General features: G+C 37.3%; 1 protein-coding gene across 6 annotated transcripts in view; it reads right to left on the bottom strand.

Moving 5' to 3' along the window:
• BIRC6 (baculoviral IAP repeat containing 6) overlaps positions 1-15,144 on the bottom strand; it is a 169,817-nt gene that overhangs the window by 113,844 nt on the left and 40,829 nt on the right. For 3 of the 6 annotated variants that reach the window (XM_042812417.1, XM_042812440.1, XM_042812432.1), the window contains exons 15-29: positions 14,183-14,314; positions 13,740-13,918; positions 12,972-13,102; positions 10,641-10,802; positions 10,406-10,537; positions 10,042-10,139; positions 7,284-7,431; positions 5,783-5,916; positions 4,501-4,647; positions 3,837-4,024; positions 2,856-3,170; positions 2,352-2,451; positions 1,664-1,878; positions 1,268-1,476; positions 620-966 (exon numbers count right to left, since the gene is read on the bottom strand). In XM_042812417.1, the coding sequence (XP_042668351.1) occupies positions 620-966; positions 1,268-1,476; positions 1,664-1,878; positions 2,352-2,451; positions 2,856-3,170; positions 3,837-4,024; positions 4,501-4,647; positions 5,783-5,916; positions 7,284-7,431; positions 10,042-10,139; positions 10,406-10,537; positions 10,641-10,802; positions 12,972-13,102; positions 13,740-13,918; positions 14,183-14,314 (2,637 nt within the window). The remainder of the gene's footprint in view (positions 1-619; positions 967-1,267; positions 1,477-1,663; positions 1,879-2,351; positions 2,452-2,855; positions 3,171-3,836; positions 4,025-4,500; positions 4,648-5,782; positions 5,917-7,283; positions 7,432-10,041; positions 10,140-10,405; positions 10,538-10,640; positions 10,803-12,971; positions 13,103-13,739; positions 13,919-14,182; positions 14,315-15,144) is intronic. The other 3 variants (XM_042812425.1, XM_042812456.1, XM_042812448.1) reach the window with 2 other exon arrangements.

Raw genomic sequence — 15,144 nt, 5'->3', positions numbered from 1 at the left:
AACTCTTATTATGATTAAGAACAAACCAGCACAGAGAACTGCAAGACAGACAAGCCTGTCTATTAAGAAAACAAAGTTCCACACTTGTGGCTTTTTGTTGTTGTTGGGTTTGTTTGGGATTTTTTTGTTTTCATTTTGATTCTCCAATAACTCTTTCAGTGTTAAGCTTAGGAAATAAAAATCCTTACTGGGTACTAAAAATCAGTTACTAAGTATAGATACTGCTTTTATGTTTTTATCTCAGCCTGGGCAGTCTTCTGTTACTTAAACAAATTGAACCAGCCCCTAGGAGGTGCAGAGGGGTATCTGAATGAAGGAAAATGCAACCAGGATCAGGGAAAAGGGGGAAGGACCTCGATATATCCCCTTGCATCTTTTTTGGAAGCAGGAAGTGGTTAGGTCAGCTTGGTGCAATTGGTCAAGCTGTATGCTGTATGTTTCTCAATACTAAACCCATAATAAAACTATCAGAATATAATTTCAAGCAGGGGAGCTGAAACTAGATGATCACTGTGGTCCTCTTCAACCCAGGCCATTCTATGATTCTATGAATATACAGATCAAGAAAAAGAAAAACTTGCAAACTGTTTCCACAAACATGACAAAACCAAGTACTAACCATTGGAAGAATGAAGCAAACTGAGCAAAGTATCCAGCAAATATCTAATGATAGTGCGCAATTGTTCTGTTGATGACATCTGAATCAACTCTTTTGGATCCGATTGTTCCTTCAGTGTTTTCCTGCTTGCACCTAAAGCCACTTTGAGCCTCTGAACGGCATGGTGAGCCAGATTGAGTTGAAGCTGTAGTTGAATGCAGTCCTGGTAAGCTGAAAATACTTTGCTATCTTCTTCTACTGCCTTGTCTGGCTTTCGTAAAAAGTACTGGGCGTTGTTAGCACTATTGAGTGGTGGTAGATCAATACTCTGCAGAAGGATTTCTAGCCGATGACAGGCCAAATTGTACCTAGAAGGAAACATTCCAGCACAATTCAATAGACGTTAATAAGGAGCAATACATCTGACAATCGCCTTGCCAAAAGGAGACTTCTGGTCCATTCTGAATGCACTCTTACAACAGATATTAAAAAAAAATAAATACAGTACACTCTATGTTAATACTATAGACATACTTGCTGTAACAACACTAAAGCAAAGGTAGAGTTTTCTTTTATCTGAAGAAAATCACAGGAAGAAAAAGGACACAGTAGGATTATCCCAGTGTTTGAAGTTGAAGGAACTAGTAAATGAACATATTTTTTTCTAACCTGCATTGTATATCCTCTTGCAACGCAACCATCATTGCTAAATGTTGGTCAATTTCTGGTTGATTTGCAGCTTCACCTTCTCCTCTGAGGGGATCATGCATTAATTTCAGCTCATTTTCAAAGGGCAAGATATACGTATGGCCATAATAAAATCCTAACGGAATTTTTGCTCTGGCATTTGTACTACCATATCGGCCAATAACAGTGATCTGAAAGAGAATACAACAGTATTGTAGTATAATTGTATAAAAATAGGCTAAATAAATCCAAAGTGAAGAGTTCATAAAACAGCATACAGTCAACTGAAGTTAGATCTGAAGAAGATTTAAGGGAAATCCACATACTAATGACAGTCAAGAGTTTAAAAGAGACAGTGTGCAGTACATCTCCTCTTACCTTCATAAATCTGCAAACTGGTGGCGGCAACAAGTCATGTAAAATCAGTGAGTGTGTGCTAATATCAGTAGCCACTACCAATCGCCTTCCATCTACCTCTTCTCCTAAGGTCCAGATGTCAATTGACAAAGAAGCCAAATCTCCACAAGTGGGTATCAATACATCTGTCAGCAATATAGGCCTTCCAAAATCTAAGGTCACAAATCTTCTTGCTCCTATGGGAAAAGCACAGGATTGCCTAGATAGAATACCAGTGCACGCTAATCAGTGAAGAGATGTTACTCCTCAAACAACAAATCTTGTTTCTATATTGTTCAAAAAGGTGTATATTTGAGGTTCAACATAACAGCACAGACTCAAAATCTCTCAACCTAGCTTGTACTCATTAAAAGAAAATTGGGGGTTCAACTTAATATATGCTTAATATACGCTAATATATGCATTACTTCATAAGTGATGCTCAGTATGAAGACCCAATATACATTATTCCCTCTGTGCATCTCCCAAAGATTTTTCGACTTGGTAAACATCACTGAATGTTGGGGCTTAAACTTCCAGAAAAAATGGAAAAGCAAATTCAAATTTCTTTCCTTTAGAAAAACATAAGTAAATGATTGAAGACCTTAGAAAATATTTAACCTGTTAGAAAACACTTATTAGAACATCATTATTAAAACTTTGGTTTTACCTGAGTGCATTCGCTCTATAATAATTGACTGATGAGGTGGAGGTTGAAGAAAATGTGAAGCATGAGATATTGCAAGAGCAAGACCAGATCCAAGTGGATTCTGAAGAAGGGGAAAACAAAATTATAACTAAATCATTAGTGTGCGCATTTGCAATAATCTACACTTTATGAGAAACTCTAAGAAAACCTTTTACAATTTAAAGACATCCAAATACCTGCCCTCCATTTATATTTGAGCATGCAGCACCAAAATGTATTAACTACAAGGTTCTAACTACTAATAACTCATTATACTGTTAAACTAGCTCCAAATTAAAAAAATAATTCGAGGTATGTAACTGTAATTTGAGTTCATAAAGTCTTTTTCATCATACAGTCTAAACTCAGTGATAGTTTTCACATCTCATTCAAATCAACAGGTGCCTACTTGCACTCAAGTACAAATTAGATCCTGATATGACTAACATCATTTCATTTCTGCAAAAAGAAAACAAAAATAATTACCGTTCTAGATTTGCTTGCATTTTTGTTATGTGCAGCAAGGTTAACTGTTGGGGGATCAATGACTGAGCCAGGGAAAAGCTGAGCAAGCTCTGCACTGATAACAGCAGAAACTGCCTCATTGGGTGGAGTCAAAGGAGGAGTCATGAACAGAGGAGTTGTTTTTGGTGTGGGTGGAATTACATCTGAAGGATGAATGAAGAACCCTGGGGCTGCTACTGGATTAGAAGGCACAGAGTTGTGAACAGGACCAACTGCTGATGCTGCTGCTGCTGCTGCTGCTGTTGTCTGATGTAATTTTGCTTCCAGCTTAGCTTTCTGTGGGGAAAATTAAAATAACATATGTAGGAGATTACTGCTTGTGAACACAGGCATAGTACTGAACAAGCAGCTCAGCTTTAATTATTAGCCAGATTTAAGAAATTCACAACTTCCACATAAGCATGAGAGCTATCTACTATAAGATGAAAAATGAAACTGTACTCAGTTTGACTTCCCTTGCTGAGGAACATGAGCAAATGAGTAGTTAATTTGAGTAATCAAAAGAAATAATTGAAAAAACCTAGAACTGAACAACAATGCAGAGTCAACAGTGTCAACACAAACTGCATTCTGATAATGGCTTTATCACTGGTACTTCCCCACATCTGCAGCAGTGTTTTTCATTTCAGTGGGCTTTCTTAATTTCATAGATTGATGTTCCTAGGTATTAAGACTCAGTTTTGTTAATAAATTCCCCACTCTCAAAATAAACAAAAAACACGTCTGAAGACCAAAACAACAGGAAGAAACTCAGTATTCTGCTTAATGAGAGGGAATCTTCGGTCCCGAGCTGTTCCTTCCTCAAATGTACTATGGAAAAAAGAAGGAAAAAATAAAAATAAAAATAAAAATAAAAAAGGAAAAGTGACTAACTCTGCAATTATTTTCCTCAGCTTCTGAAGTTTAGAGACAGCATTAAAAAATAGCCAAATAGCCTCCAACCTGTTGCTGAAGCTTCAAAAGCTGCTGCTGTTTCTCTTGCAGCACCTGGAGCTGTTGCTCGGCTGAGGCCATTGCATGAGAGAGAGACTGCAAAGCTACCTGGGCTGCTGAACTCAGTGCTGTCGAGGCTTCCCCAACCGTTCCAGATGAGAGACCACCAACTGCTGGGGTAACCCCAAAAGTACTCACTGGCATGGAACAAAGAAAAAACAAACAAACAAAAACAAAGTCATGTATGTAGAACAGAAATGATAATAAACATCTTGAGCTCCTTAGTAATTACTAAGAGCAATGTAAGAACAAAGTTTTCTTTATTGACTTCTTACAAAGTAACATGATGTTGAATTGCAAAGGATATGGTTATAGACTGTGCACAGTGTACATGCAACATTTACATTATAGAAGATCCTCCTACAGCCTTCAATGCGTTTGCCACATTAAGCTGCAAGGCACACATGCAAATTTTATGTTACACTCATATACACAAAATTTGAAATCTAGTTTGCTAAAGTCTATGAATAAACTGATGTAATCATTTAAAAAAAAAAAAAAACACTTACAAACCACAGACAAACAATTTGTGAAACAGCTGCTCACTAAGTCGAATTTAAGATCTCATATTGTAGAATTATGCTAAGTAGAAAAAATGAAAAATTGTATATACCAGTAAACGTACTTGCATCGTCCCTTTCTATTCTAGTTCCATCACTTGTTGAAACACATGTAAAGTGCAGAGGTTCAACTTCCAAAAGCCCAGTAAGGGAGGTAAAACTTCCTTCAGCAGCTGCACAGCTACTTATTTTCCCATTTCCTGAAAGAGAATTAATTACTTGCTCCATCATCTAATCATCTCTTGACGACAACACTGTAAGTTCCAAAGAGTTGAACGGAACAGCTGAATTTAATGATTTTACTATTTTATTGCTTCATGTTATGGAACAAACACCACAGCTCTATCACATCTGCAATATGTACAGATGCGAGCATATTTAAAAATGGATAATGCTGCCAAATTTGAACACAGCATCTTAAGTGAAAATATCAAGTGCAAAAATATCATGTGCAAAAGCATAATGCAAAATTTAACTTCCTCAATTCCAGAAAAATCATATGCAGATGTTTTATTATTTCTATCATATCAGAAAGCTTCAAAAATACATTGATGTACCTGGAAAGAAAGACAGGAAAATAGCAGACTGATAAAGATCATACACTAAATTTGTATAAAAATCAAGGCTTTTATTCAAAATATTAAACATTATATGGTGTAGTATTGAGGGAGCATTGGAAAGATGGCCTACAAAAGCAACCAAGAAAAGGAAAATAGTCACTATAATTGATGAAATATGTTTGCTATGAAAACAATTTCCAGAGAGGTAAGTATATTCTTCTCAGGACATTCCAAGGCCTAAACATTTCCCCTTACAAAATGACCTGAGATATAGAAACAAGAATATTAAGAATATTTAAGGCATTTTTTAGTGTCTTTGAAACAACAACAACAAAATTTCATGAGATCTGTAATATTTAATTAAAGGGAATCATCTGGCTGCTTCCTGAGTTTTGAACAATCCATTTATGTTTCTCTGCATTGGAGACCACTGCAAGTCTGGATGAATAATAGACAGATAACTCAGACAAGCCGCTAAACTGAAGTGACAAATTACTTCCTTGATTACTCTGACACAGTGAATGGTGTCAGCCTCTCTGCTTAATATCTATCTTTCTCTTTGCTCCTTTACATGAGCAGAAAAGAGACTTTCACCTTTCCTTACGGCCCGCAGGAATTGTAGGAGATCTCATGAAACAAGAGAATCTCTTGAACTTCATTGCGTACAACTACAAAACATACGGAAAGTATAAAATCCCAACTTATCTAAAAAAAATCAGCACAGTAAACAGAATTACCAACTTTTCTGTAAAAGATTACTGTTAAACATATGTACCTGACAGAACATCAGACAAATCAATTTCATCGGATTGAACGCCAATGCTGCTGTTGTATACATTTCTACAAGAGGAGCCACTTATTTCCAAATCAAAGAGAACTGGATCAAAAGGTGAACTGTATAATCCATATCTGCAAACACAGTAAGACAAATAGCAGTATTCAAACAGTAAGAGTCGATATCAATTTATTTAGAGAAAAAGGGCAAACATTACATGTAGAATTTGTTACATTTCAAACCACTCTCCTCAATCAACTGACATATCTCAAAAATTACCATTTGCTACTCTTTCACTAAAACCACTTAAGAGATGTATTCAAACAGCTTATGTTGCTAATTAAGGAACTGTTACTATATAGTTTTGGAGATTTAATACTGCCTTGGAAATGTGACATATAATCATACTCAGATATGAAAACTAGAACTGTAAACCTAAAACAATTAGAGCAATATGCATGTGTGCACACAATGAATTAGACATTTATCTGAAGTCAATTAAAATTAAGTACTCTTTTCCAAAATATCAAAACAAATTCCAATTCAGCTTGTTCTTCCAGCTGAAGTCAGAAGAAAAAGGGAAATGCTACTAGGAATATCAATCAATACCTGCCAGTACTTTAAATATCTTAGGAGAATCAAATCTCATTGCTTCTTTCTCTGGCAGTACCATAGGGAATTAAGACAATCACTCAACAAGATGGACCCAAGCCAGCTAGGCTTTTATATGTGAAGAGAAAGGAAAATAACGTAGTAAAAAAAATAATCAGTAGTGTTTGTACCAATACCTTCAACAAAAACAAGTGGCAAGAGGAGCAAAAAAATGTGAACTGAGCCAAACTATTAAGCAAAATTAGAAAAGCAGACTGGAAAAGCTGTATAACAGCAGCATGCTCCCATCATCGTAATACGGCTTTGGAAAATGCTGCAAAGCCACCAGAGATCTCCATTAGATACAGCAGGTAAAACCAGTTAACAAAGATGATCGGTTCAACATCTAAAAGATGGAAAATTATAGCCATAAACTATACTGCTGTGTAATTTAGAATAAGAATGTGCATTACCAATGAATTACTCCAAGTGTTTACACTTAAAATGTGACATGCAGTAGCAATTCTTTAAACATACGGTCAGCTTGCAGGCAGCCTACAATTTTATGAAGCATTACGCAAAACAAAAACTAGTAAGTATTTTTTATTCCTTCCCATACTCAAAAGAGATGATGCTTTGTTAATCCTTACACTAAACAGCTTAAATACTATTTAAGGATGGCACAACTTCAAACATCATTTACGCACTTGCTGACCTGAAGCATACTGTAAATTGCAGGACAGTAATTTAATTCACCTTTACCTTTGCAACAATTTCTCAGAGCTATATCATATTAGTGCTTGCTCAAATACTGCAAAACGGATTTTATTTTAAACAGCCAACAATTTTCAGAACATCAGACAGTTTGCACTTTTGTCTTTACGTTTACAACAACTACTGCTCTTAGTACCTTGTTTGTAGTAATGCTTCCATAGGTGTCAGGCGATCCTGCAGCTGTCGGGACACAGCAGTTAACAGTGATGCACAAGCTGTACTACATCCTGCCAAATCTTCATCCTTTACATAATTCAGCAATACAAAATACCAATACACCGATCCTGCATTAAAAATATAAAATGAAATTAATTCCAAGTGAAATGCCATGTGAATATTTCATTAAAAAGGTCTATTAAGAATATAATCAATGGAAGTGATAAATCATGACAACACAGAACAGCTCAAGTGGGAAGGAACCTCAAGGATCACTGATTTCCAACCCTCATGTCACAGACAGTTGCCAACTGCTAGGTCAAGTACTAGATCAGGCTGCCCAGGGCCCCAACCAATCTGCCCTTGAACAGCTCAGGGATGGGGCACTCAACCTCTCTAGGCAACCTGCTCCAGCACCTCAACACATTCTCAGTTAAAAACTAGCCCCTGACATTTAACCTAAATCTTCTCTCTTTTAGTTTAAAACTACTCCCCCTTGGCCTATCAGTATCTACCCGGGCAAAAGATTGATTTCTCTCCTGTTTGTAATTTGCCTTTAAATATTCGAAAGCTTTAATGAGGTCTCCTCTCAGCCTTCTCCACACTGAACAAACCCAGCTCCTTCAGTTGGTTTTCATAAGAGAGGTGCTCCAGCCCACTGATTACCTTTGTGGCCCTCCAACAAATAAACTAATGAATTACTAAACACAAATGAGGAAGTGTTCTTATTCTCCCCTCACCCACTGATGTTTCTCTCGTGGTTTTTTTGAGGGGCAGAGGGAGGGGGCAAGAGGAGTAATGTTAATGTAGAATCATTCTGTAATCATGCTTCCACAAATAGGTTTTTTTTTTGGTTTTTTTTTTATATATATATATATATTGTAATTTTTTTTTTTTTTTTTTTTTTTTTTTTATATATATTGTACTTTTTTTTTTTCTTTTTTTTTTTTTCCCCTCGTAGCCCACATGCGTGGAGGATTCTAGATGAAAAAAATTTTGGTCACAACAACCCCAGGCAACCCTACACGCTTGGGGAGGTGTGGCTAGAAAGTTGCCTGATGGAAACGGACGTGGTGTTTTGACGGACAGCTGGCTGAACATGAGCCAGCAGTGTGCCCTGGTGGCCAAGAAGGCCAATGGCATCCTGGCTTGTATCAGGAATGGTGTGGTGAGCAGGACAAGGGAAGTCATCCTGCCCCTGTACTCAGCATTGGTGAGGCCTCACCTTAAGTACTGTGTTCAGTTTTGGGCACCTCAGTACAGAAAGGACGTGGAGGTACTGGAGCAGGTCCAGAGAAGGGCAACGAGGCTTGTGAAGGGCTTGGAAAATCAGCCCTATAAGAATAGGCTGAGGGAGCTGGGGCTGTTTAGTCTGGGGAAGAGGTGGCTGAAGGGAGACCTTATTGGTCTCTTCCAGTATGTGAAAGGTGCTTACAGTGAGAGCAGGGTTGGTCTCTTCTCACTGGTGACAGGTGACAAGACGAGGGAAAATGGCCTCAAGTTGCGCCAGGGTAAGTTTAGGTTAGACATAAGGAAACACTTCTTCACAGAAAGGGTGGTTAAACAATGGAATAGGCTCCCCAGGGAGGTGGTTGAGTCACTGTCCCTGGATGTGTTTAAGAGCCGTTTGGATGTGGTGCTCAGAGATATGATTTAGCAGAGGATTGCTAGTTAGGGTACTATGGTTAGGCTGCGCTTGGACTTGAAGATCCTTGAGGTCCCTTCCAACCTGAGTAATTCTATGATTCTATGATTCTCTTACTGGCTACTTTGTAATGGAATAAAGTAAAGCTCCAAAGAGAAAATTTTGAACATACTCCTTCCATTACTTCTGCACTCTGTTTTTACTAAACACAACCAAAATGCTCTTGCCACTCCAAATTGCCAGATTAAAGGTTCCAATTCCTGCTGCGTCAACTCTCAATCTAGATTCAGCTCTTTCCTTTTATCCTGTTTTTGGCTGCTACCTCTTTTTTCTGTATTTGCTGCAGGTACTTCTTACAGATAATTTTGGAAGCACAGTGCACTGCTTCTGTGTGAAAACAGAATTTTTAGCTTTCTCCTTTCCTCTTCCCTCCCCTGTGCATTCAATATCCTCTAAAGCAGTGTGTTAAATGTTTTAATTTCATTAACACAGCAAGCATTTTGGACTGAAAAGTAATTTTCCTTCAAAGTCCCTTGGTGATGCCAAGCAAGAAGCAATTAAGCATCATACTGTGAAAAACACAAAACAGGTCTCACTAACCCAAATATGAGTGTAGTGCTTGACATCATCTTCCTATTCTATCAGGCAATAAGGTGCTAAGAGACCAACACTCACTCTCATCTGTATTGCAGAATTTAATTTAGTTCAAAATTTCCTTTTGGTTCAAAAGTAACAGAAGTGAGCTGCTCTAACTGAACACTGCTTAGATTGCCAGACTCCTTGGAATGAATAAATTAACTAATTTTCAAAAATAAGAGACAATACTGATCATCACTTACGGCAAAAGAACCTGTGATTGCTGAACATTTTCAAAAAGTCATGCAAAACTTATATGAGGTCTCCTAAAACTTCATTGCCTCAGCATTATAAGGAAGGTAATTTGCTTAAACTCCTACCGTCCACCACTGGACCAGACCACACCACAAAGCAATCAGTACTAACAATTACAGAATTCCTATTCTACAAGACAGTCTAACAAAACATGACAAACAAAGGTACTGTTTTTGCATGACAATAAACATTGTATACATACCACCTGTTGCAGCAGCAGGTAGAAGAGGCATATTGTCAAGTAAAGCTTTTAGGAGAACTGATCCAAAACCCTGCTGACTTGGGTCACACCTGCCATTGCTACAAAGAAACACACAGCCAGACACTTTAAGGTTTAACAAAGTAAAAAGGAAACATGAGATCTCCTCCAGAAGATGAAGTAGAAAACCGGATGTCCTTCACAGCCATTTCCTAACATATTTTTCCTCAACAGAACATCTTCTAGATCAACTTGTTCATATATTTAAACAACAACCAAACCCTATCAACACAATTCAGATTGCATGCAGAACACCCAAATACACATTTACAAAAAGCATATCCACCTAAAATAACACTGCACTCACCTGATGCACAGTGCAAGAAACCGTGCGCATTTGTGAGCTATGCTCCGTCCAGCTTCAAAGAAACAAACACGTATTATATCAGATACACATCTGCGTGTTTTGGAAAGCAAGCTGTCGCTTCCTTCCTTTGAGCTGCAAAAACAAGGTGCATGCCTTACATAATCACATAAAACTGTTCTAATAGAGAAGATATTGACAAACATCTACACTAGTTTAGACACAAATTCTCTCTTACCTGCCAGGTCCATTTGAATATACTCCTGCTAGCCAACAAAGCGTGTCTAGCACAAGACTCTGAGCATGTTCGGTGGTCAAATCATCATCTGTCTTTTTGCAAAGAGTAATGAGCAGCTTCTCATGGAACTCTGAGAACTGTAACATGGCACACCGCTGAACTCTGGGGAATGGAGGAGATTAAAAAAAAAAAACAATTATTCAGTATGGTCACTCCCCTGTTCTCCTTCTAGTTTTGTAACCTGTCTTAAGAAAAAAAAAAAAGATGCCTTGATGACAGTTAAAGCAGTACATGCATACATGACATCTTCCCTAGACATTTAGATGATAAGGGACATAGTTTAGTAGGAAATATTGGGGAACGGTTGGACTAGATGATTTTGGACATTTTTTCCAACCTTGGTGACTCTGATTCCCAATATTTCTATTGCCTCAATTATTGTAGATTTAATTATTAATTATTGTAGATTTATTTTTCCCCCTGTATTAACTAATTTATTAAGTTGTAAACCTAAGCAAACTTTGATTGACTACAACATTCTTTCACAACTACTTGCACATATCTACTAATTCCAGCACATTAAAGAACCTGTTGCTAATTTATTCAGGATCCCCCTTACTTCATAGTTCTGACAAAAGCCATCATCAGAAAGCCATCACCAGAAGTTTTCTGGAAAATCAAAAACAATGTTGTGCTGGAAGATTAGTAATATCAACAGGTGTACAAGTTCATGGTCACTTTGAACCATTTTCAGAGCCATTCTTTTTACCATATGCCTGTCCTTATGTTCCGAAGCATTTCACAATATGAAATTTCACTTCCACTAGAAATTCATCTCCTTTATCCTGGAGGACTCCGAAAATTCTTTGGTGAACACAAACTAATCCTAAGCAATACTACTGTTCGCCTTGTTAGATCTGTAGCCTATTACAATTAATTACATTTTAGATTGGTCTTCTAAAACATCATCCATGCTAGAAATTCACATGCTTTAGATTTCTTTGTATCCTCCACCATAAGCACTGATGCAGACAATTCATTGTTTGTTCTGAATGCTTTATCTATATCTGATCATCAACTGAACCTACAATCCAAGTGACCAGATTTCTGCTCCTGATGCTGAAAGTAAAATTTTTACTATAGCATACTATATACACTATGCTATTACTTACTTTTGCTCCTCATTCTTCAAATACATTTTGTTTTTGCTTATTTTAATGTAAACACACATCCTGAGTCCTTCTGTTATTTTCTTCAGGATGGGATATCATATATTTTGAACAATACCTTTTTATTTCAAGTAATTTATCTTTTTGTTTAAGACAGAAGATAAGGGAATAGCTGTCAATCTTTCTTCATAAGCAGCGCGTACTGGCCTCATGCTTTCGCTATCATGCTCTTCAGCAGTTTTAACTGCTGGCTGAAGGGATTTAAGTTTTCTCAGGTGCCCCTTAAATCTTCTTTTCAACAAATCTCAGTGAAGGCTGTACTCTTTCTTTATAACAAGCACCCCTGTGGAAGACTTCTTGACTTCTGTTGCTCCTCCAAGGATGTTCCTCCAAATACTCAAGTGTTCTGCAGCTGCTGTTATCAAATGACTAAGTTTTGAAACAGATCCTCCATCCCAACTTAAGGGTTTATTTCTTTTCTTGCATTTTCATTGACAATCTTTCCCAATAAACACTCATCAACTGCGTCCAAAAATATCATCTCTTTTATATCCTAATGAGACACTTCTCTAAACCACTTACAGAAAATGAAGTCATTTTTATTTCCTGGCCTTGCAGCCCCTTCGATTACATTACAGCCCCTTACATTTAGGGCCACCATTGTGGCGAGGCAGTTGGCAATACAAATTAAATACTGTATCATTTATACAGCATTATATTTGTAGTACCAATGCACAGAGACTTTATCTTCCATTCGAGTAATAATAATAACCGAATTTGATTCTGTACTTTTTGACACATATTTTGTGCTAAAAGAAACAAGAAAACACGTAGAAATAAAAAGGAAAAAATACCTCTTTAAATGTCTGACTAAGTAATTTACCTAAATTATCAAGAAAAACTGCTACTATTTACTTTTCTCTTTACAAGTAGGTCAAGAAGTCACTCAGAACATAGCTACATGCATTAAGGATTATATATGTTCTTCTACTTACACAGCACAGCGCCCTCAAGATAAATGACTTACTGGACTTCTCAGATCGAACGTATTTATGAAGTGACAACTTCAAACAGCGATTTGTGCTGAGATATTTCAAGGAAGTACTTCATGAAGGCTCTAACTGAAACCAATACTTCTTATAAATATAAAACATCCACCAACCTTTCCTTTGAAATTGAAGTTTTTTTAAATCTTCGAATTGTTACAGAGACTTCTTGAAGTAAGTCACAACCTCTAAGATTATCTGATTTTCTTGAAGAGTTACCGGCTTCAATTTTGCTAGACGGTTTTTCCTGATGTTTAGAGAGGAGGAGAGGGGAATTAAAGGATTTCAGAAATTGCACTGTTTTTGATTGTTGCATCTATGTACTCTGTTCAGAACAAAGCGCATACAGCTAAGCAAAATCTCTCACTATAAGCACTGAAATATTTACAGCTTGTTAGCAACAGCACTGGGACAAGTCAAGATTTTTTAAGCTAAAAAAAGTATTTTGATATGCTATACTAAAGTGGACTACTTATATGCAGAGCATCAATTTAGCATTGTTTGTAGTTTATCATGTTCTAACCATTCTAAAAAGAGGTACATCACATCATGCAATCTTCCAACAGCAACAATCAAGAGTAAAAACACATATACAAATCCTCATAAAAGGACAAGGTTGATTAGCTACTAAAAATCACTCACGAAAACAGAAGTTTCAGATTCAAACGCTCACAACAGGAACTAAACTTTCACAGAAGAAATAACTTTCAAGAAACAACTCTACAACTCTGATTCCTGAAAGCATTAATGCAACATAAACTCTTTAAAAAAAGTTATTTGTCACGGATCTTAGTTCTCTGAAGAGCTGGGTTTTTTTCTCTGGTGATCTAAACCATACCAATTCTACAACTTTAACACAGATGTCTTTCTTGGCTATTCAGTACCTTGCCTGCTGCAACTTTTGCCAATAATGAAGCAAGGGAATGGCCCTTGTTTGTCTGTGGTTTTAGAGATGGTATTCTAACAACTGGCCTAATGCCACCATTGCAGATTTCTTCTGTTCCTCTGTCATTCACTGCTTTAACATGAATTAAAAATGAACGGTACTTGCCACCGGCCATGCCTGGAAATGAAGAAAAAAAAAGAAAGAGGTGGAAGAATACATATAAGTCACAAGGGCAAGGTGTAACATCTTTCAGACATACAGCGTACACAAACAGAGCTCAACCACATTAACTGTTATTTTAACATCACTAGTCACTATTGTGTTACATGTAGCAAAATTTATCAACATGAAGATAAATTCAAACCAAAGTCTGACAGCAAAAGTACAAGACACAATTCAGACATGCATACTTCATGTGAACAGCACAGTAAAGTGTTTTACCTTTAACAAGCTTTGGACTTGTTAGTGTCAACATTCCAGCGTGTCCTGACAGATCAAGTCCAGTAGCCAACCATACTGGACCACAGAGTATATCCTCCTTATGTTCCTCCAAAAATGGACACAACCTAAGACCTTAAAAAATATGAATAATACGGATCTGAACTACAAATCTTAAAGTCATAAAATCATTTCAGGGGTTAAAAATACACTTTGTCAAAGAGATCACTAAACACACATAAACTGAACACTGAAAAAATGATAAGCTACTTTAGGTTCACTTGTAGCCATTTTCCAATAAAATCAACAGAGGTAACTGACAGTTTTCAAATAACTTTCAGTGATATGAATAATACATCTGTAGAGAAGGACTTGGGAGTGCTAGTGGGTGAAAAGTTCAACACGAGCCAGCAGTGTGCTTGAAGGTCAGAAAGCCAACCATACCCTGGGCTGCATCTAAAGAAGCATGGCCAGCACATTAAAGAAGGTGATTCTCTCTATTCTTGTGAGACCTCACATCAACTCTGGAGCCCAAACACAGAAAACAAGTGGATCTGTTACAGCAGTTCCAGAGGAGGGCCGAAGAGGTGATTAGAGACAGCTGGAGCACCACTCCTTTGAGAAAAGACTGAGAAAGTTGTGGTTATTTAGCCGATAGATTTGAAGGTTCTGGAAAGACCTTATAGATACCTTTCAGTATTTAAAGGGGTGTTACAAGAGGCTCTTCATCAGAAAATGTAGAGACATAACAAGAGGTAATGGTTTGAAGCCCCCCCATCCCTGGAGGTGTTCGTGGCCAGGTCTGATGAGGCTTTGGGCAATGATCCAGCAGGCAGCCACCCAGTCCACAGCAGGGTGGTCTTTCAGATTCCCTTCCAACCTAAACTGTTCTGTGATTCTATGACAATATGTACACTGACCATCTTAGAACCACAAAATACACAACTAATAAAATGATGAACCAA

This window comes from Centrocercus urophasianus, unplaced genomic scaffold, assembly GCF_019232065.1.
Source record: "Centrocercus urophasianus isolate 14NV4802_14NV808 unplaced genomic scaffold, USGS_Curo_1.0 seq_10, whole genome shotgun sequence".
In the NCBI taxonomy this organism is placed as follows: Eukaryota; Metazoa; Chordata; class Aves; order Galliformes; family Phasianidae; genus Centrocercus; species Centrocercus urophasianus.
This window is presented reverse-complemented; position numbering and strand designations above follow the sequence as displayed.